At 40.4% G+C, this 23049-nt stretch overlaps 2 protein-coding genes across 4 annotated transcripts; one reads left to right on the forward strand and one right to left on the reverse strand.

Moving 5' to 3' along the window:
- Window positions 1–915: 915 nt before the first annotated feature.
- entpd1 (ectonucleoside triphosphate diphosphohydrolase 1) lies at window positions 916–17157 on the forward strand. Of its 3 annotated transcripts, XM_051417636.1 has the most exons (11): window positions 916–1156; window positions 9035–9162; window positions 9633–9750; window positions 11538–11688; window positions 12029–12188; window positions 12329–12532; window positions 12673–12930; window positions 13494–13607; window positions 13783–13920; window positions 16552–16770; window positions 16880–17157. In XM_051417636.1, the coding sequence occupies exons 1-10, from the start codon at window positions 1141–1143 to the stop codon at window positions 16756–16758; spliced, it is 1494 nt and encodes a 497-aa protein (XP_051273596.1). In that variant the 5' UTR covers window positions 916–1140; the 3' UTR covers window positions 16759–16770; window positions 16880–17157. The 3 variants fall into 3 exon arrangements, with proteins under 3 accessions (XP_051273596.1, XP_051273595.1, XP_051273597.1); XM_051417635.1 differs by having other exon boundaries at window positions 16552–17157; XM_051417637.1 differs by lacking the exon at window positions 916–1156 and adding an exon at window positions 1193–7922 and having other exon boundaries at window positions 16552–17157.
- A 57-nt stretch (window positions 17158–17214) lies between these two features.
- LOC127373283 (potassium channel subfamily K member 1) lies at window positions 17215–22491 on the reverse strand. Its single transcript, XM_051417638.1, has 3 exons — window positions 21920–22491; window positions 20269–20673; window positions 17215–18990 (listed from the first exon to the last, which is right to left on the reverse strand). Exons 1-3 carry the CDS (start codon window positions 22269–22271, stop codon window positions 18692–18694), a joined length of 1056 nt encoding a protein of 351 aa, XP_051273598.1. The 5' UTR covers window positions 22272–22491; the 3' UTR covers window positions 17215–18691.
- Window positions 22492–23049: the final 558 nt, after the last annotated feature.

The raw sequence follows: 23049 nt of genomic DNA on the forward strand, positions 1-23049 counted from the left end.
GCATTATACACATTAGCATGCATACTGATCACACCCATATATTAACTGTTTCCTGCTGACAGTGGCAGATTTTTTCTCATACACATATCGGCGCTGAGGAGTGGTGGTTTATTGTCGTGGGTTAAGTGTAGCCTTGTGTGTCAATTTGAACTGGACTCCTCCTGTGACCACAGCTCAAAACAGACAGAGCTTTGTTATTTAGCCTTGGTAAAAGTGTGTAACAAGCACACACACACACACACACACACACACATACACACAGGTAGCAGTGTCGTGCCATGGACCTGCACTCAAGGTTTCTTTATCAGTCTAAACAGGAATTCACATGCTACTCTGTATGAAGAAATCGTACATAATGCCTCTTAGAGTTAACTTTACAGGCTCTGTATTTGAGGTTAAAGACTTCACTAGATCCATTAAGGGACCATTTACTTTCCACAGAGTTAAGATTACATCTATTACAACGAGGGCACCAGGTATCAGGGATTTAAGCAGGAGACTGAGTTCACCAGCTGCCTTTTCTCTAAAATCCCTCCAGCTTCAGCTCCAGCTCCCATCCAGATCTAACAGTGCTTTCATGTTTGACCCACTTTTTCAAGACAGAGAAAATGACAAAGAGAAATACAGGCAGAAGGAAAATGATGAAAAACACACCGGTAGAAGAGAGCGGAAGAGTTAAGGCAGAGAGACAGATTAAGAGGGAAATGCAGAAAGTGGGCAAAGGCAGGGACAATGAATGAAAGAGTGACAGCAGCAAAGAGAATGAAAAAGGTGTAAAGAGAGAGAGGAAGAGAAAGAGGTAAACAGAAGGCAAAGCTAAAGGCGCCTGGGAAGAAGGGGAGTGGGCTGAGCAGGAGGGAGGAGGGAAGCTCTGCTTCTCCTAATAAAGCGAGTGTATGTGAAAGGAGGTGCTGAAAAACGTTAGACGGAGCAGAGAGCTGTGTTAACAGAGAGAGAGAGAGAGAGAGAGAGAGAGAGAGAGAGAGAGAGAGAGAGAGAGAGAGAGAAAGAGAGGAAGAGAGATAGGAAGAGAGGGCTAGAGAGAAAGAGAGAGAGAGTGAGAGAGGGGGGAGACAGAGAGGAGAGAGGAACAGGGGCAAAGAATAGAAAGAGCATTGTGTTGCTGCTGAGAGAGAACCCATGTCTGCACAAAGAGGTAGGTGTACTGCTATGACTGGCACACAAACACAAATACACACACATTCATGCACACACAAGAGCAGGAAATCCTTCCTACTCAGTGAACCAGCAGTAAGATGTACCAGAAGTACGTACAGAAAATGTTAAGTATCAGGTGAGTGTGTGTTCTCTTCCAACTGTGTGACTTGCTTTACTGCATGTAGCAGCTGTGTAGCAGTGTGGGGCAGGTGTGTGACTTTTCCATAGCATGTGTGGAGTGTGCGTACAGCCAGGCATAAGCAAGTGTGTGTTTTGTATATAAAACTAACAGGGATTTGAGGTCTGTGTATTTGTTTTGCATATACACACTGTGGCACACTTACAGAGAGGCACTCTTTAAGATCATGTGATGTTTATGACAGTTTATCTGTCAAACTGCATGTGACTGACGGTAACTGTGCAACGTTATCTGGCTAATTAAATGCATTTAATAGGGGTTGGTTAAAGTTTCCTTCTGACGTGATACAATATTTTTATTGATGTACAGATCACTCAACAGAGCAACTAATCAACTACTAATTACTGTGTCAGCAATTGTTTCATGCTCAGTACGAACCTGAATGGGTACTGTATTTGAGTTTTCAAATGAGCCAAATATTATTTGCACTTATATGGTTTGTTTCTAGTCATTAGTGAATTCAAGAAGGTTCAGACAGTCTCATAATTGTATAGACAAAGTGTAAAATGTAAAACCTAGAACCTAGAGACATTGAACCAAAACTATGTTTGTTTCTCAAAATCTCAAAAAATGTATTCAAAAGTCAAATAAGAGGCTGCTATCTCATCTAAACTGAGAAGATAAGGTGCATGCTTCTCCAGGTAGATTCAAGGGTCAGTTCACTCAAATGATAAAAAAGAAAAAGTAATTGCCATGCAGATGGTTTTAGATTTATAAGTTGAGGTTTTAAGATATCCCAAAAATGTAAGCAAACACCAAATTTGCTTTAGTGACTGATCCCTTATCTACTGTGTCCAGATAAGGCTCTGACTATCCACACAGATGAAAATAAACACAAAGTCACCACCGAAGGAAGAATATTAGCTTTGTAGCTGTTATTTCCCTCTGACCCAGGATGTTCGGCAATATTCTTTAGAATGAAACTGCAACTGTTTTTTTTTTCTCTGCTGAAGGTCAGGGTAGACCAGTCCAGCCCAGGGTTAGCGTCAGTGTGTCCTGTAGGCAAGGTCAGACTGGACTGAACACCAGTGAGAACAGAACAACTTCCCCGTGGCAGACAGAGATGCTTCCTTTCATTTCTCATCATATGACACCGCCAGAGGTTCCCTTTTTACAGGACGCAGTAGACAATGTTATTTCACAATGGCCCGAACAAGACAGTATTTATAGAGCTGCCAACAGAAACAAAACTTTGCCTGATTAATTGGAAAAAGCAAGAAACCCAGTGACAACTCAAGGACACTGTGTTCAGAGGCACAATGGTGTGTGGTGCGTGGGGACGATGAATGCGTTTCCCCGTGAGGAGGTTATGTGGATTTTTGTTTGTGTATATGCATGTGTGTTAAGCTGAAGAGGAAAATAACATAATTTACTCAGAAGGAAATAATTGTGTACATCAATTCAGAAATACACATTACCATTATTTTTGTTAGAGAGCTGATATTGCTGTGTAGCACACTATGTTCAAAACATTAAAGGCTAACGCTTTCAGGTAAGGAGTTAAATAAATATAATCATAGCTTGTAGGGGTAGGCTTCCATCTTTATCGTTCAGTCTGTGTCATCTGTCATGAAGATATAGCGTTAGCATTTTAAATAAATATCCAGACAAATGATCCATCACCATGTCAGTAAATTTAAACAACTGAACTTGAGTTCAAAGTATATTCAGAGTTCAGCAGCAGAAATCTCTTTTGCACTTTATTACTTTCCAGACATGGACAACATGCTGCCCTGACAGGGATTTGCATTAAGCTTAGTGAATATCCCCCTCAGTGTTTGTCCTAGAAGCTCAGAAGAGCTTTTATTTCAGGTGGCAAAGAAAATAAATGGCTGAATTTCATTAAAAGCCATGGAATTTCACGGGTATTGGTATTTACTATTTAATACTTAATAGACAAGTACAATTTTGAGGTATTGGTTATACTATTTTTGTACTGAGACGTTTAATTGCACAGTTATCCAGCAGCTGTAGTTTGTTGGCTCTATAATTTTGTCATCCGTCTTATTTCTTTCTGTTTTCCCTTTATCGCTCCTTCTTTAATCTTTCATCATTTCTTTCCTTCTTAAACTGTGCTTCAAGCATGAAAATCCAGATTTAGAACAATGAGTATTTTAACTTTGGATACTTTTAGCTGATTCTTGTTTACATATCTTACAAGGTATTTCCCTGTAAATTAGTATTTTTCTACCGTGGTATATGCTAATTTTACTTAATTAAAGAGTTTAAACACTTGTTTTCCACCAGTGTTAGGCAAGTTGCAGTCACTGCGCCTATGTGTCACATGTATTACCTCTACAATGTTCGTGCATGTGTGGCCTAGGCTTATGACTTGTGAAAGCCTAACCACGAAAGCAGCACAACAAATTTAGGACCTGCCTTGCAGGGGCGTTATTGTCTCATCTTCCATCATTATGAAACCACACAGTTGATCCCCAACTGTGACACCCATTGACTCATCCCTGCACACAAAGTAAAACCCATCTCAGTATCTGATGTGCCAAAACATCTTCCTTCCTCTATTTCTCTTCCTCTCTTGTAATTTTTTTATCTCAGGAAAGTTATGAGTTTCAGATCAACGGGGGTGGATACAGTCATATGGCAGGTCCTTATTAAACAAGGAGCAGCCTGGGTTTCAACATTAGTGCCAGTATAAACTTTATAGTTGTGTACTTTTTTGTGTGACGACAGCACATTAGGCCAACCTGTGAACTGTGTATCTTGACCTTTATGTGTGTGTGTGTGGGCCGATGTTTTGTTTACACAAGTACTTACAAATGCTTTACTTTTAAGCTCATAAAAAAAAAAAAAAAAAATTAAAGATCACATTCAGGGGTTAGGTTTAGGTAAACATTACAGTCAGTGAGGATTCAATTAAAGTTTAGGGATTAGGGAATTACTGTAGTCAACAGTCATCTAGATGCAAAATGAATGCGTGTGTAAAAATGGCTTTGCACTGTGAATGTCACAGCTGTTGATAATTGTTTTATGGGGAATCTCGACAGTACTTTTTCTAAACTTCCTGCTTCCTTCCAAGTACAAGTTAGTTCAAGTTCAAGTCCTCTTAGAATTCTTACAATATTTGCATTAAACTCACAATAAAAGGACTCAAAGACATAAGTGATAGCAGATGTTATGTTTTCCACTTTCGTTTCTCCATGCTCTCTGTTACCCACGAATCTGTCTGTCCTGTTAACTGGCATTAACACTATATTTGTGTTAAAAGAGGAGCCGGAAATGGAAACATTGTGTTGTGAGATGCGATCGTGTGGTGTTTGTCTTGATGTGTATCTACCAAAGCGATGTGGATTAGGTCTATGTGTTTTGCTGAGGGCAGTTTTGGAAAAGTGACCAAATTTAGGTTGATCCCCTCTTCTTTACCTGGCTGTTAGAAGGTTAAGACTTGGTTTCAGCCTTAAGATTAGACTAGACTTTGGATGGTTCAAGGGTTGGGGTTAGGTATGTAGATGTGATCAAGAGGGAATGCAATGTCATTAAAATTCCTCAAAGTACAAATGTGTTTGTGTGGCCTAAGAGCTGTTTCAGTCTGTGTTGATGTTCCGAGAGAGTTCCCTCTATGATCTCATCCACTTAATTTGCTGCTCGGGTAAGCCCTTTTTTGAGTCTCAACATGTGTTTGTGACTTTGTGTCTGTATCTGTCTAGTCTGCAGGTGATTACACATAATGTAACAACCTTTCCCTGCTTTAACCTGAAAGCAAATTAAAGAAGGACGAATTAAATGTTCCATCTTCATCAAAACTTCTCATACTTAACAATAACTGGAAGGAAGGGTGAGGTCCTGGTCAATGCAGGGCACATTTACAGCTTTATTGTAACCACTTCCCTCGCTGACTTTGATTTGTATTATAATAAAGCAGGAGTTTTGCATTTGGAGCCAGCTGTCATTAATAGAGACGTTCATTAATGCTAAGGCGAGTGGTTGACTTCACCAGCAGACATATCGCAGATGTTCTCATGCATTTTAGATGTGCTAGACAAACAGCTAGAGTAATGACCACATAGTTCAAGGCGTGTGAAGATGTTGTAAAACAAGTACGCATATGTGGCAATTACATGTGGTTTCATTCTAGCTTCAATGTGGCTGCAAGCCTTCGAGGAAAGGTTTGATGAATCCCATAATCCCACTGAAGGGGAGGGTGAAGCGAAGAAGTTGCAATCTGTAACTGCACTGCTAGATGCCACTAAAGCCTACACATTGGTGTTTTATTTCACAGCAACTTTCTATGTTGTAGTTTGGATTTTATAATAGTTTTGTTGAACTTGAAAGAATTTCGGTGCAGTTTAAACTCACATTTTGAGCAAAACTAAGAAAGTTTGTGTCAATTAATAACCTTTTGTTTAGATAATTCACTTTCTTTCATGGAACTTTTTCCTGCAGGATGTTTGTTAGTATATAAGCTTTTGAAACATTGTTCAGATGATCGGACACAAAACATCCTGCCTACACAGTAACTACACTTTTATTGCAAGTTTTGCCCTTTTAGCTGATCCATCAAGTGGTCACAAAAGCTGAAGCCAAAGAGGACATGCCTTAACGAGACACTGAGACTCAAAAACAAGAATGTTTTGGGGAATGTTTGCCTTATGGTCAGGTATCTTAACTTGACAATAAATCCTAGTTGTCTCTTTCTCATCTTAGCACAGCCCCACCCAGGCTTCCTTGGCTTTGCCAACATTTGATGCTAACACATTGTCATTATGGGCATTGATTTGTATGGGGTGTGTCTTGTAGAGGAGCAGTTTGTAGCGGCTGCAAGGCCACAGCTGGACCCTTCTCGCCTTAACTACCTTCCCATGTGACATGAGAGTTCAGAGGGCACCTTTAAGGCCAGCTATCGCAGAGTAAGACATTGACAAGGAAACAGGATGGAGGAAAGTGACACTGGAAAACCTGTGACACTTGAAAGTATTGTCCTCATTTGGAACCGTAAAGTTTCCATTTTGAAAGACTGTTTTACAGTTGTGAGTCTTTTGAGTTTCACTCAAACTTCAAGTTGTATCATGTGACGCAGTTGTTTTTGTTTGTATGGAAGTTCCAAATAAGAGATAATCAAATGTGATTAAGTACGGTGTGGTTTGGTTATTTTAAACCATTTCTTAATTGAATTTACAAGAAGAACAAGAACTAGAAACATTTCTGTATTGTGATATATAATACTAATAACAATAATAATAATAATACAGTTATTTTATATAGCATTTTAAAAAAAGGTACTCAAAGGTTATTTACATGGTAACAATACAATGGCAGAACCAGCAAAGGCAATATCAGTATTAAAAAAAACAACTATAACAACTATAAATGGGAAAAGTAAAACAGCATCAAAAACAAAACAAAAACAAAAAAGAAAACAGCTGGAGCAATAGAAAGGAGAGAAGGGGGGTAGATCATAGATTGAAAGCAGGTGTTGGGGGAGAGAATTCCAGAGGCAGCGGGCATTATCCGGTTCTGACATTGTCTGAGTTATATTTTAAAAGAAAAGAAAATAAGCATGAACTTTGGTTATTTGCTTAGAACTGGTCAAACAATTACAGGATCATTGGTGGTGGCCGCATGTATGTGTGTCTGTGTGTTTCCTTAATGTTAAGAGGCTTTGGGTCAGATCTCTCCATGGAGGAAGGTAAGAGAGTGATAAGTGAGATAAAAAATTACAACAATAATTCTCCCGTGCGTGTTTAAATGTGCGTGTGTCTGCAAGAGAGGGCAAGAGAATGGAACACATTTGCAGGCAAGTCATGTCCTGCATCTGCGCACACACACAAAGACACACACACACACACACACACACACACACACACACACACACACACACACACACACACAGTAGCTTTCCAGCAATCCTTATTCTTCAAACATACACACATACAGACACACACACCGCCTCAGAGAAAAGCAGGGGATTCCAATCCGTCACAGAGATGACATCACAGCCTGCCAGTAACAAAAAAAAACAGCTAAACAAGGGAGTCCCCACTTCCCCTCCCTCCTACACATCCCACAGTATGAAGAGAGAGAGAGAGAGAGAGAGAGAGAGAGAGAGAGAGAGAGAGCAGTTCTAGGGTGAGTTACTAACATTAGTTCGCAGGGAGAGGAGTGAGAGGGGGAGAGCGCGAGAGAGTCCCTTTTAAGGGGTTCACATGCACACAAGAGCCCGCTGACACACGCACAAACACGCTTTAGCTGTGTCTCCATAGTGACCGGCTTTGCTGCTCCAGCTTGGGGAGGAAATGCCAAACTCAGTGCTTCAGAGAACTACACAAACACACACATACACACACACACAGCTCTTTTCTAATCCTCTGTCCGGCCACGACGGAAAAACCTCTCCTCATCTTATCACTCTGCTGCCTCCCTTTGTTCATTTTCTCCTCTTCCTGTCCACCCCATATTTTCCTCTCCCATTCACTTCCACTCTTTTTTTACTATCCCCCTCCCTCTCTCTCTCTCTCTCTCTTTCTCCCTCCCTCTCTCTCTCTCTCTCTCTCTCGCTATCCCTCTCCCTCCTCTGTCACTGGTAAGTTCACTGAAGTAGACAACAGAGGTAAGTACTCTCTTGCCCTCTCTGTTTGCCATTGGCTTACTGTTTTACTGTGCTGTCAGTTCCAGTCTTTTGTGTATTTTCCCACAGTAGACAAAGGTCAGGTTTACTATTACTGATGCAAAAGCTGTGCGTGTGTTTGTGCCTCTCTTCGTTCTCTTGAAATTCGCATTGTACTGTACAGTCAGGTCAGTTTCTACAATGTGTCTGTGTGCTTTGCCAGCTGTCATGTGCACGTAGATATTGTCTGCCAGTTTACTTTCCCTGGCAATAAGCAAACAACTATGTGTGTGTGTTCTTAACAATTCAGGCTTGTTATCTTGTTCATCACTCTTTTCTATCACAATAGTCTTGTGAATACAGACAGCCTGTTACACTCTTTTTTTGTCTCTGTATAAACTGTGAATGCATAAGCTCATATTATCGACAATGGCATCAGTGTGTATTTGTGCGTGTGTGTGTGCGTGTTTCCAATCACATTATAAACAATGGAAACTCAGTGAGTACTTACGAAGGAATATGAAAACCAAACAAAGCAGCAGCAGACCATGTATATTCAAGATTAAAATAATACCTGTAACAGGATGTTAAAATTATTAATGACTCTTGGTTAACACTGACTCTTTGCTATGTAATATACAAGTTATCTTTTTTGATTGAAGCCAACTGTTCTCTTCTTTTGTACAAAACACCACAGCTATTTCCACAATAATGAGTGTGAAACTGGTTTCTCTTTAATCATTCTCCAAAGGGGAAATCTTGTTGATCTTTCAGCATTAGTTAAGTACTTTGGTGGAATACCCTTTCAAGTATGCTGTGGCTGAAATAACAACCCACCTAGAATCAATGAAGCTGGCTTGGCTCAAGTTCAGACACACCGAATCAGAAATCCATCCGTAGTCCTTGGTTACAAAACAATACAATTAAACACTTTGCGAAACCCCCGGACGGACTCCCTCTCCTACATACAAAACACACATGCTGTGACATCACTCACATCTGGATGTAAGACTGGCTAACACACCCCCTTCCTCTTTCCAATGTGGCCCCATCTTCCCCTTTCTACCCTCTCGCTTCTCCTTCCTGTCTGTCTGTCTTTCCGCCCCCGCTCTCAGAGATGAAAGAGAAGAACCCCTGGCACAAGCCTGTGACCATCATCATCACTGTGATTGGTGTCATAGCGATTGTTGCCTTGGTGACGGTAGCAGTTTTGCAGAACAGGCCACTCCCCCAAAAGTACAAGGTATGGTAGAGGAAAATGCTAAACTGTTGTAGCCTGTTCCCTGTGTGGGAGCCCCCTGCATTGCAGTGGGATCTCTCTCCAAAGTCCACAAGCCAAATATGGTCTCTTGTCAGTGCGACCTCAACTTGTGCTACTGGTTCTAGAAATCCACTACCAAATAAGGCCAGTGGATGTTGATAAGAATATTAAATCATCAGTCCTTTATTGTCACAAATGCAGCCCCATTTGGAGTCTCATGGATATTATTCATTACAGCGTCTAGGTTGCTGTTTTACTAAATAGTATGAGCACTAAACCAATATTCTTCTGTAAGCACAGATAAAAGTATTGCTGATATAGTTCTGGGAAGTTTATCCGTGGGCTATACAATCATTACAATGAATGTTTAAACAGTATGCCTGGATGGAACTCATCCAGAGTTTATGTCTCTGAGCGCTGAACTGGAATTACTCCTTCTGTCCCCACTCCAGTATGGGATTGTGCTGGACGCTGGTTCCTCCCACACAGCTCTATATATCTATGAGTGGCCAGCAGAGAAGGATAACAACACTGGAAGAGTTGAACAGACGCATTCCTGCAAAGTAAAAGGTATATGCTGCACAGTGCATCACATACTTAGTCCTCACATTCACATGTACAACCACTTATGCATTCTAATGCAAAATGATAGGATGTGCAGTTACTAGAATAAGGTTAAGTTCAAAACACAAAATAATGGATTCATTTATGGTCAATAATTCATTCATGCATCGATTCACTAATTAGTCATTTATGTCACAACGTTTGGGTTGTCAGAGATAAAAAGTATTTTGTCTGTGTTTATTCGCCTCAACCAAAAATAAATAAATTGAAGCATAAGTTGCAGATAATTTCAACTCTAAACCACTTACTGTCTGTAAAAGAGTAAGCAGTACTAAAAACTCATTAACATTTACAATGCCTTAGATGGATTATTGTACTTTATTAATGATTTATTTACATTTATGGCTGCTGACGGCTCGCATAAGTGAGAAACCCATCATGCTCGCTCTACTGCTGATTCATGAATGAAAGCACTCTGTGATAAGCCTAAAAAGTCACTGCGTATAGCTTTCTAAATACGTCATTAAGTCTGAATCACTTTGTACAGAAGATAAGTGGTTGTATAGTTCATTACATGGTTCTTCATGATGAATTCAAGAGCTAGCTAAAGAGAGAAAGCAAATTGTTTTGAAGGTGGACAAACCAACAAACAAATGACATATAACGACAAATGACATATAACGACAGAGCCAGAGCAAGCTGTTTACCCTACTTCCAGTCTGAATGCTAAGCTAAGTTCATCACATGCTGACCATAGAATCATACCGTACATAAGAGTGGTATCAATCCTCTCATCCAACTCTATGTTCCTAAAATGCAAAACTGATCCTTTAACATTATTAACATTAATAAAGCCATTAGTTACAACATAACACTTCAGAGAAAGTGGTACCTACTGTTCCTGTGTTGTATGCATGTATAAAGATGTGTATATTTTATCCTCCTGGAACTAGCATGAAAGTCCATGTTGTCTAAGGTGCCTCAGCCTCAGGGCAGCTTCCTTGTGCAAACAATTGTTCTTCCTGAACTATGAAAGAACCTTTGAATAGACACAATAAAACAGATAGTTCTTTTAAACTGACTCCTGTAGCTTGTGTTCTGTAACTAGATTTAACAACTGCTTTTTATCTATCAAAGCACCGTCGATGTGCTGGCCTTATGTAATTTGCATTGACTATCAAAGCTTAAAGTAGAACACTTTCATAGGCACCAGACGGCACATTCCTCCAGACAAATAGTATCAACACGCTTCTCTGAATAAGGTTTGCTTAAAAATACAGTGCACAGTACAATTTTTCAAAGAAACTATATAGAAGAATATCTATTTTATTTAGCTATTCACTAGTAGAAGTCGGAAAGTATTGGGAGATAGTAGAGTGTGATAGTGTGAGAGAAGTGAAGCATTGCTGGTTTTCATGGGAAGATTTTGAAGTACACTGAATGTATCCTTTTACCCAGCTACCTTAACTGAGACACCTGAATCTACTCTCAGGTAAAAAGGATGTGCACATTCAGGCTGAATGTGTAATTAATACTCCAGGCTGTAATTTTCCCCCCTGGGAAACTCAAACAGAGAAACTGTGGTTTGAAGGTACAGCAGGCATGCTTACATCTAGATAATGTCTTGACAAAGCTTTCTTTCCCTTAGCCAGAGTGCCAGAATTCCCAGAGAGATTACCTCCAATCCCCAAGAGGGCTAGCATCTCTGAATTCAAGGCTCTTATTATGTTTTATGGTCACTAAATTTAGGCTGAATGATTCACCCTCCTCTTGACATTTTGCTCAACTTGCAGGTCCAGGTATCTCCAGCTATGCATCCGCTCCATTGAAGGCCGGGGAGTCTCTGAGAGCGTGCATGCAGGAGGCAGAGCAGCGGGTCCCCGGTAAAAGATACCACGAGACCCCTCTTTATCTGGGTGCTACTGCAGGAATGAGACTGCTGAAGTACGGCACACACATCCCCATAATCAAACATAAAACATGCATCCGCTAAAAAGTAACACAGCAGGCTTTTCATGCAGACACTTGGGTGACCGTATATCCCAAACCTTAACTCTGTAATTGTGTTTGCACTGGCAGCTGAAGTGCTGCTGCTATCTGTAGCCATTTCCCTCCGCCAATTTTGTGATTTATCTCCACTTGAACTTAACTGCCAGAGCAGCGAATATGTTACTGTCAAACCCATTATATACGACACAGTCTATTTATTATTTATGTACTGCTGTATTGATTTGAATTATGGATGTGAGTCACTCAAATGAATTTGTGTTGTGTGTGCATGCAGTATGGAGAACAGTTCGGCGTCCGAGAAGGTCTTTCAGGCTGTGGAGGAAGCCCTGCAAAAGTTCCCCTTTTCCTATCAGGGAGCGAGAATACTCAGCGGACAGGAGGAGGGTGCGTTCGGGTGGGTCACAGTCAACTACTTGGATGACCGCCTAGAACAGGTCAGTAGGTGTATGACTGGATGCACGCAGGTTTGTTCACTTTTAGATGTGTGTCTTGTTTTTTGTCAGTTAGGAAATGTGCGTCAGTCAGTGTGCTCCCGCTGTGCAGTGACTTCAATGCCTTTTTGTCTGTGCTGCAGGGCTTGGAAACCACAGGTGCCCTGGACCTTGGCGGGGCCTCAACTCAGATTAGCTTTGTATCCGATAATTATGACGGTTCAGAGTCACCAAGCAACTCTGTGACCTTCCGACTCTATGGAAATGATTATAACCTGTACACTCACAGCTTCCTGTGCTACGGGAAAGACCAAGTACTACGAATGGCGCTGGCACACCAGACTCAAGTAAATGTCTATTTTTTTTCTGAGGATCTAATCTGAGAGATGATATTTTGAGATTTAATAATCTGTAAGAGAAGCTGTCTGAATTTAATTAGATTCCTCTCTCTGAATCTTACACCTCTCTATCTTGCTCTCTCTCCTAGACAGGTCCAGAATCCATATTAGATCCTTGTTTCCACCCTGGCTACAATGCAACAAAGAACTACTCAATCCTATATGACAGCCCCTGCGTGTCAGACAGGAAACCCCAGAGAGCTCCTGTAAACTTCACTCACGTGGGGAATGGAAACTTCAAACAATGCCAGAACGTCGTCAAAAGTGTCTTCAACTTTACTCACTGCAATTACACCCATTGCTCTTTCAATGGGATCTTCCAGCCACTTCTGCAGGGGCCATTCGGGGTAACATTTATTATTTATCAGCATATTTATCAGTGGCCTGTGAGACAGGCAATATATTGCAATTTGATAAAAAAAAGAATAATAATACAATAATAACAACTGTCATAGTATAAAGAACACGCCACCATACGAATACAATACAATACATTTTATCTATCGCCGATACTTCTGCCACCAGCCCAATATAATGTAAGTCACTGGCATTATGTTTATGGTGTACATAGCACTGTAAACTTGAAACAATGTCTCTCAAGTTACTCTGAATAATCCAGATCTCATTGTTATGAAAATTTTTCCTTGGAACTACTCTCTCCAAAAGAAATATCTTTAATAATAAAAGACTGTTGACTGTTAATTATCAAGAGTAATAGGAATATTTTTACTGGAAAGAGATGTTGCCTCACAGCTACCTGGAAAGATAAATGACGTCTGAGTCGGTAAGGCTAGAAAAACCCTTACAGAAAAACGATGACTTAATTATAATATTATAATTATAAAAAATACCAGGACAACTTAACTTCTTTTTGCCTCATCTCTTCCTCTCCCCGTCTCTCTTACTGTAGGCTTTCTCTGCTTACTACTTTGTGATGAACTTCCTCAATCTGAGTGACACATCCATCCCTCTGGAAACTGTCAAGGAAAAGCTAGCACGCTACTGCGCTACCCCTTGGAATCAGGTCAGGGGCATATTTATGCATCCATTACGCGCACACACACACACACACACACACACACACACACACACACACACGCACACACAAAAATATCCTGCCATATTTATCTACTTTCCCGTCTCATTTATGTCCTCCAGCCAGCCTATACTGTACACTGATGATATCACTGCTTGAACAGATCATCCAGCAGCATCCAGACATAAAATTGAAGTATCTGGCTGAGTACTGTTTCTCTGGCACGTACATCCTCACCCTGCTGACAGAAGGATACAACTTCACCTCAGACAGCTACCCCAACATAAAATTCATCAAAAAGGTCAGTAGATCACAGTCGACTCCTTTCCTGTCTCACACACCCCAGAGCCATGCCCTCAACTGATTAAAGTCATATCCTACATTAATGACATGTCTCTCCCAGGTCACCACACATCACCTCATATTACACCTTAAAACATTTATTTTAATTTCACATCCACAAGGATTCTGCTGAAAGAAACCCTGAAAATAAATTATTGTTTGCATCTTAAAAATGAACCACAGGGAGTAAATAAGACCCCGCAAAGCAGAGCCACGCTGTCCGCCATCCTCGATTGATGGCACAAACATGTAGTAATTTCTCTTGAATGCTAGAATAGCCCTCATCATCTGAACTAAAGCTCATAGACAACATTTACCTAACCTTTGTGCAGCAACAGTCATGTTGCAATTCCCCTTAACTGGAAACAAAGCCCTTCTGACTGTAACTCAGTAAGTAAACTAAGTAAAATGGAGTAAATGGACTCACTGACTGTATATGGAGTTTTTTTTACCTTGGCAGAAAAAGGGCTTTGCAGTTTGTCACTTATTCACTCATTCTCTCTCTCTCTCTCTCTCTCTCTCTCTCTCTCTCTCTCTCTCTCTCTCTCTCTCTCTCTCTGTCTCTCTCTCTCACACACACACACACACACACACACACACACACACACACACACACCTTGCAAGTGTCTTGCAGAAGTAGGATGCCACAGTTGCCCCCTTTATAGTATCTTGATATAGTGAAATATATGAATACATATGGCCAGCAACACATGTTGCTCTAGAGCTCTTTCCTGTTTCTTAAAGCTGGCCAAATTAGCAGCTGGCGAAAATAGATTTAATTATGGTATTACATAGTAGTAGTAGTACATAAACTATGTTTGAATGATTTCAGTAAAATATTACCTGTATGCTTAGCTAAATACCATATTCAATTCAATTCAATTCAATTCAATTTTATTTGTATAGCGCCAATTCATAACAGAAGTTATCTCAGGACACTTTTCAAATAGAGCAGGTCTAGACCGAACTCTTTAAAACATTATTTACAGAGACCCAACAGTACCACCATGAGCAAGCACTTGGCGACAAGGGCAAGGAAAAACTGCCTGTTAAAAGGCAGAAACCTAGGACAGATCCTTCGGCTCTCATAAGGAGAGGTTCTGGGCATATCATTTGGCAACACAACTAATTTCATTGCTACGCTGATGATACACAGTTATATCTCTCATTTAAACCACGTGAAATGTACAATCTCACTCTATTTCTCTTGTTTATCCAATGTCAAGGACTGGATGGCAACCAACTTCCTACAGTTTAACAGCAATAAAACAGAAGTTCTGATCTTTGGTCCAGAATGTGACGAAGCACAGATACAGTCCTTCCATAGTTTACTTACAGCCAATGTTAAGTCTCTGGCAAAGAACCACGGGGTAACTTTTGATGGCCTCTTATCCTTTGAGCAGCACACCAGAAATATCACCTAAATATATTTTTATAAGTTACGAAACATCTCCAAAATAAGATATATGCTCAATTTTAATATGCAGTATATGCTTTTATATCACACTTGGACTACTATAACGCTCCCACTCACAATTACAATTACAATTAATCAAAAACTCAGCAGCCAGATTAATGACAAAGTCTAGGAGGTCTTGTCATATCATTCCAATTTTAGCATCTCTGCACTTGTTACCAATTAATGTTAATAATTACCTACAAGGTCATCCGTGGTCTGGCTCCAGACTATATTGAATAACTTTTAACCCCTTACAACCCAGCCAGGCTCCTAAGATCAGCTGAAAAACTTTTAGTTGTTCCACCAACCAGACTGAAAACCAAAGGTGTGCGTTTCCAGTTATGGATCCTCAGCTTTGGAATAGCCTTCCCATCAGTGTATGATCGGCTGACTCCACTGCAGCTTTTAAGTGTATCCTGAAGACCCACCTTCATAAGATGGCCTACACTTAACATGTTCTTCCATTATTTTAATGTGTTTTATATCATCACATAATGTATTTTAATTGTGTCTGCTTTATTATCATCAGTTTACTGTCGCTTTTATATTAATATTTTAGTGCTTTTATCTTCTTAATTTATTAATACATTTTGTATGCTCGTGCAGGGTGGGGGGGACTCACTTGGGTTTCTCATTGTAACTTTTGTTCTGTATGTCTTTTAATCTGGAAATCACTTTGTTCTTAAGCTTGAAAAGTGCTTTATAAATATAATATTATTGTTATTGTTATTGTAATTATAATTATGATGGCTTATCCTTCCACATTTCCATGAGCCAATATCACGAGAATATAATGCAAGCAAGGCAACTAATATACAATATTAGCCTCTGCTAGAGACCTGAACTGTAGTGATCCAATAGGAAACCCTCCAAAAAATATATATATATAAAGCTAAAACAGCAACAGCAGTACAGACCCATAGTTAGCTTACAGGCCTCACTAGGAAAAACAGCTTGCTGAGCCAATAATAATATTGGGTTATTTCATCTACTTGTGTATATGGAATCACATAAATTCTTAGTTTTTTCTTCTATGTCTGTATTAAAGTACAGTATGAATACATAAACTGTACTGTCCTGCAGTACATCATTGACTGACAATGATTTCCTTCTTCCTGTGTTTATATCCAGATAAAAGGCAGTGACGCGGGCTGGACTCTGGGCTACATGTTGAATCTGACCAACATGATTCCAGCTGAGGCCCCTGACTCTCCCCCTCTGCCCCACGCCGGCTATGTCTCTATAGTCACCATTATGGCATTACTACTCTTGATCCTTTTCGTCGTCAGCCTGCGCCCTCTCTGGCCCCGCTGCTCCAAACAGCCTCAGATCATATGAATGCACGCAGATGTACGTATGAGTGATAGCGAGGGAGGGAATGTTATGTGAGGGCTTTTGAGTGTCAAGGTGTGGACTATTCTGCCAATCTGTGAATAAGATTACACTTTATACTTTCCAGCCTTTGTGAGGAGGTCAAAGGTCAATGTCTGCTGCACAACAGTCCTGCAGCTCCTGTGGATTCAAGGACATTTCAGAAGGACAAATACTTTCTCTCGCTGGGGAGTGAGTTCTGCTACTCTGGTTGAAGAACAGTTTCTGTGTTTGTATGTTTGAGTTTGAATGTGTGAATTTGAATGCGTGCTTGAATGTGTGCACCCACATCAGTCTGCATGTATGTGTCTTGAATTATGATGTGAATATGATACTGTATAAATAAAATAACCCAAGTTTATATAAGATGTTTGATTTGTTTGTCATTTGTACATTTCTGAAGATAAAATCTATGAGAAAATGTTTAATGTTGCATGATTTATTTGCATTTGATAAAAACTACCATTACAAAGTTTTGCTCTTGATTAAAACCCTAAACAGCAGCAAAATGGTTTTTGGAAGACATGACATGATTTGAACCCATTTTTGAAGCTGTTTTGCTAGTGAGTAAACAGTTTAGACATAAAAATGTCATATACTGCACATTTAGTTTAGCACACCTGTAAACTGGGACAGCTATGACTAAATATATGGATAATAAAAACTCACCCTAACCTGTAACAATTACTTATTCATGCTGCATAATTACATTTTTACATTTTTCTACATAGCATTCCCAGTAACAAAGAACTGAGTGTAAATCTGTTGTTTGTATTTCAATGAAAGTGCTGCCCTCTAGTGGTACAGGGGCACACATTGCAGTATGATTACCACAATGAAATACATTAAGTTGCCAGTTTATGAGGTGCATCTAGCTAAAACTAATGCAGTCTAATACAACTTGTACAATTGCTATAAAACATCCTTTTACGAAGGTGATAATGATCCATTTTGTTGAACCTGTTTTAGAGAGGTATTGATCGGACTGTAGGGTCATTATGAAGGCAGCAGTTTGTGGTGCTGCTGAATTGTATTGTGTTACAATAACAGCATTTCTATTAATTTTGTCCACCCACCTCTCTGAATAATGCAATACAGCACCATTCAACCGCACCACAAACTGCAGCCGCAGAATTATCATAAAGTTGAGCACCTCTCTTAAATTATACTCATTATACAGTAACATTTGTGTAGGCAGAATTTATTGCAGGACTATTGTTGTGTGCTGTTGTGTTGGACTGTATTACTTTTAGCAAGGTGCACCTAAAAAACTGGCAACTAAATGTCTTTCAACATGGCACCTGTAAGCAACCAGGAAGAAAAATAGTTTATTTGTTGCCATCACTTCATCTTGTGGAATTTCTGCACATAATGTACAACAGGCCAACCGATGGTATGCCTGATTGTCCTGGTATGGCCTTCCTACTTCCAAGAAGGCAAATTTCCTATGCAAATACCACCATAAATTATATAATGTACTAAGAGCGAGTGTGAAATCCTCTAGAGCAGACTGTGCTGCTTTGGAATTACCGCATCAAGACTTTGGCAGGAAGTGGAACCTTGTGAGGTTTCCCTCCGTTTGGGGGCCAAGCCCTTCCTCTGTGTCTTAGATCTGGCTCTTATCTGCAGGGAATGGAGCAACAGGGGAGAACAAGAAAACAATGCCATCCTGATAGCCTGTGGGTGGTTCCTGCTTTTACGCCACAAATGTCTGTTGGTGTTGGCAGTGGCAGAAGCAAATCCCTTTTTAAGTGCTTGCATGTAGATGTGCTCAGGCTCCTCATATATTACTCATATGTAAACATTTTCGCAGAGGTCAAAGCCGGTATGCCCCGAGCAGTCACAAATGCAGCACACAAGTTTATAAACCAGTAAAAAATAATGTGTTCCAGACAATCTGTCATCTCAGTTTTCCATTAACGGCAGATCCTGATGCCGGCATGTAAGACTTGCTGTCCTGCCGTAGGGACGCAGCCTGTTCTGACACAGAGGGGATGACTGGTAGGTGGTCTGCCACATGATCTGAGGGTTCGGTCAGCTGGTCGGTCATGTGATCCCGGTCGATGATGTTGGTGGTCTCAGAGTCCAGCTCCCGAACGTTTTCTTGGTAGAACCTCTGTCTGAGTCGTCTCATCTGGGGAAGCTCGCAACACGTCTCCAGCACAACCAGGACACACACTAAGCCAAGCAGCAAGTAGACTAGGAGAGTAAACACACACACACACACACACACACACACACACACACACACACACACAATGGCAGCGTGATGAAACATTATGACTAATAAGATCAAATTAAGGTGTGGTCAATAAATAATGGGTGTAGTGGTTAACAGTCACTGCTTTGTTTAACCTTGTCAGACAATAAAGATAGCATGGCTGTAGACTCTTAGTCTTGTTGCCTTTTCCCTGTGAAATGCTGCATAACTTTCACCTCTCCAGGCCTCTAAAATCATTCAGCTGAAACATGACAAGGAAAAATCTCTCCTTGGTTGAACTGCTAACAACTCATAGATTTACGCTAAGACAACAGCTCTACAGCACTAGTTCCCAACCTTGGGATCCTCACCCCCCACTAGGGGTTGCCAAAGCTTCACAGGGGGTCGCAAGGCCTTCTTGATTTTAAGGAGTGTAAGAAAACTTTCCTTAAAAAATATGTAGTCGGGGTTGCAAGGTTGCTCACCTGGTAGAGCATGCATCCCATGTAGGATGAGTCCTTACTGCGGCTGCACAGCTTCTCTACCAAAGCAGCCCTTTGTTGCATCTCACCCCCCTACTCTCTCCCCCAAACTTTCCTGCCTATCTTCACTTGTCCTATCAAATAAAGGCATGAAAGCCCCAAAAATATCTATAAAGAAATAAACAGTATCAAACTATATCTCAGCATTTCATTCATTTCCATGAAGAAAACTGATTTAAATTGTTGTTTTCAAATGTTTAGATTATTATTTAAGGTATAAACTTAAAAGAAATCTCAGGGAAAGGGCAGGTGAAGCCCTGAGCACAAGCTGTATTCACAGAGTCATCACTCCCTGCCTAACAGCCTGAACCTGTTTTAGAAAATATGCAGTTAAAACTAAAAAAATACCTAAAAAATATCAGGAAAACTCATCTCTGACGCTCACAGGAAATAATCTACACAAACTTCCTGCAGTTATGTTGGTCACTATTTGGGTTATTTGCACGGTTTATCAGTTATTCTGTTGTGTTATTGTTATTATTATTATGTTATTATTGTTATTGTTATGCATTGAATATAATAGGAAATATCCATAAAAAAGGGAATTGAGAACCACTGCTCTACAGGATGAGGAAACTCACTAATGCTTGAGCTCTTGAAACTTTTTCTAAACCAATGGATGCAACAAAAAGGTACAATAAATGCCTGTTGCCCTTTATTGCTTAAGTTTTTTTTAATCTTTTCGGAGATAAAAGGCTTCCAACTGACAGGCTATATATTTAGCCACCTACTCACCTGTAATAGCCAGCCGGTACAGCTGTGGGTTTGGGTTGTACCCTTTACTGTGGGTCTCTCCGGGGACATAATCCCCGAGGCCAATGGTTGTGAGAGAGATGAAACAGAAATACAGAGACTCCAGAAAGCCCCAGTCCTTCTCCAGGCTGGTAAAGATCCACGCAGGGATGATGAGGAGGAGCAGGGTCATGATGATGCCTAGGCAGGTAGCATGTATGGCCGCTAGCTTCGATTTAGACATGGCCCATCGACGGTGGAAGTAGGACACTGGACGTCGAGACACAAGGACCATAATCCTCTGCACCACAACAGAGAGGAAGAAGAGGGTGACGGGGATGCCAAAGAGGGAGTAGAAGATACAGAAGGCCTTCCCTTCATCTGAGAGAGGAACAGTGTGGCCATAACCTGAAAACACAACCACACATGCAGCATAGCCTTAATTATAGGGGTGTAATTAGAGGTGGGAGTCTTCTCCAGGAGCCACTTAGCCCTGTGAAGCTCTACACACATAACAGTAATTGCAAAGCAAGGTAGAGGCTCATTCAACAGCAACATGTCTTCTTGTGAAAGACAAGTTCGATCTAAGTCTTTAAATAAATAATAGACCAAACAAATAAATGAATTATTCATTTAGTTTCAGCTCAGCCTGTTATAATCTCACATGTTTACATGAAGGGCAAAAGAGAGGCTTTTAATTTGCACCTTAGCAGAACTAATGGTTCAACTGTTGTGGAGCTTCAGGGACATCAGATCTCATTAAAGTCCACATAAACATCTAGCTAAAGCCTAACAAGATGTTAGTATAGTCAATATAAACCTTTTAAAAGCATAAACAATTACCACACCATGAACACTTTGCCCTTGTGATGACTTCCAAATAACCTTTACTGCTTTTCACAATGAAAACTACATGTACTGTAACACAAAAGTACCACATTCTATTAGGTCACTGCATAAAAAGAGTTTGTAAGCTTATGGCTTTATTCATGGTTAATAAATGGTTAATTTACTAATTCTTTATAAAGGAGCTATGAGCCATTAATTAAAACTTTTTTGGTTGCCAGAGATTAAAAAAAAAAACTCCCAGGGGAGGACATTTATCTTTTTAGTTCTAATGTTGGGAAACCAGTGGAGAATCTGGACCAAAATCAATTTATTAACAACTCATTAACATATATAAGTCCAGACTTTACAAGTATTTATCATGTTTTTGTTTTTGGTAACTGATCTATAAAGTGTTGCAGAAAACCTTTCTAGAGTGGTTTGGAAATTTGAAACTTCCAGCACACATGATACACTGAGAAGAGACATTTTTAGTGAGGGAGGAGACATCTTTTGTCCAGCAGTTAAACTTTTGAAATGAAAAATATTTATTTTCATAGATTCTGGAGAAGGTGTTGATGTTATTTAAGTTAAGAAGTTTTTTTGTCACATCAGGCGTAAATTATTATATCTGGAGGGTATCTTCAACCGTAAAGCCATTTCTTACAACGAATAAAAACCCTCAATAAAGTGCTACCAAAATTGAATTTACACCCACCACAGGAATGTCCACAGCTTTCACACTTTGCTAATTAAAGCAAATAGGTGCTTTACACGCAGCGCACTATGATGCGTTCCCGTCTCAACACCTGATGTCCCCGGGCCTCACCTGTTGTGGTCAGCACGGTGCTGGTGAAGAACAAGGAGGATACGAAGTCCCAGTTGTGGCTGGTGTCGTTACCCAGCACGGACACCCCATAGTTACTGGCCTCCAGCGCGCGGGCCAGCAGCTCCTCCAGGCGCGCGTCGGACACGCAGGTGTTGTTGCTCAGGAAGTCCCGCCGGGCCGCCGTCAGCTCCTGCCGGAGCTCATGCTCGTAGGGCAGCTCGATGGCGGAGAAGATCCCGGCGCCGATTATGAGGTAAAGGATGTAACCAACAACCAACAGCGCAAAATTCAGCGCTGAGTGGTGCCGCTCCACAAACCGAGCGCACCAACCCTCGGTACAGCCGCGCGCCATCCCTCCAGTCTCCGCAAGTTAATGATTGATTTACCAATAAATGACACAAAACCAGCTTCAGTTTTCTTGTCAGAAAGCCTGTTTTTTTTTAACGTAATGACTTCTATCCTCTCGTCTGAGACTTGTCTTCCTCATTCTTTGCGTCTCAGTGGGAGCGGGTAGTGACGTCGCTCATTCACCGCACCAGGTAGAGTGTGTGTGTGAGTGTGTGTGTGTGTGTGTGTGTGTGTGTGAGTGTGTGTGTGTGTGTGTGTGTGTGTGTACCTGAGTGTGTGCTGATGTTTTCTCTGTGCCTTCCTGCACTTCCCTCTCCAACCGGTTTAACAGGTTTAGTGTTTTGAGTCATTACAATGGATTTATTTTCCCTTTGACTCAAGGTCGGGTTTCTTTGGAGACCCAGATTTACTACTGTAAAAACGTTTACACAAAACAATAAAAGTGATATAAAGAGAGAAAAATAGAGTAAAATTCAATAAAATTCTTAAGGGATGTTGGCAATATTTTCCTGAAATATATAGTGTCTCTTAGTACTTCGAGGATATTTAAGAATTATTATTCTGTTATTCTGAGTGTTATCAGCTGAGAGTAATTAATTAAAATCTTGTTTACTTTACCCAGTGGTAGACAGTAAGTAGCATTAGATACTTAAATACATTTCTAAGTTACTTGGACTTTACTTGAGTATTTCTATTTTCTGCTACTCTTTCCTTCAACTCATTACATTGCAGAGGACGTTACTGTAACTTTTAGTCCACTAAATGTGTCTCACAGCTACTTT

The sequence above is a fragment of the Dicentrarchus labrax genome, unplaced genomic scaffold (genome assembly GCF_905237075.1).
Source record: "Dicentrarchus labrax unplaced genomic scaffold, dlabrax2021, whole genome shotgun sequence".
NCBI classification, from domain to species: Eukaryota; Metazoa; Chordata; class Actinopteri; family Moronidae; genus Dicentrarchus; species Dicentrarchus labrax.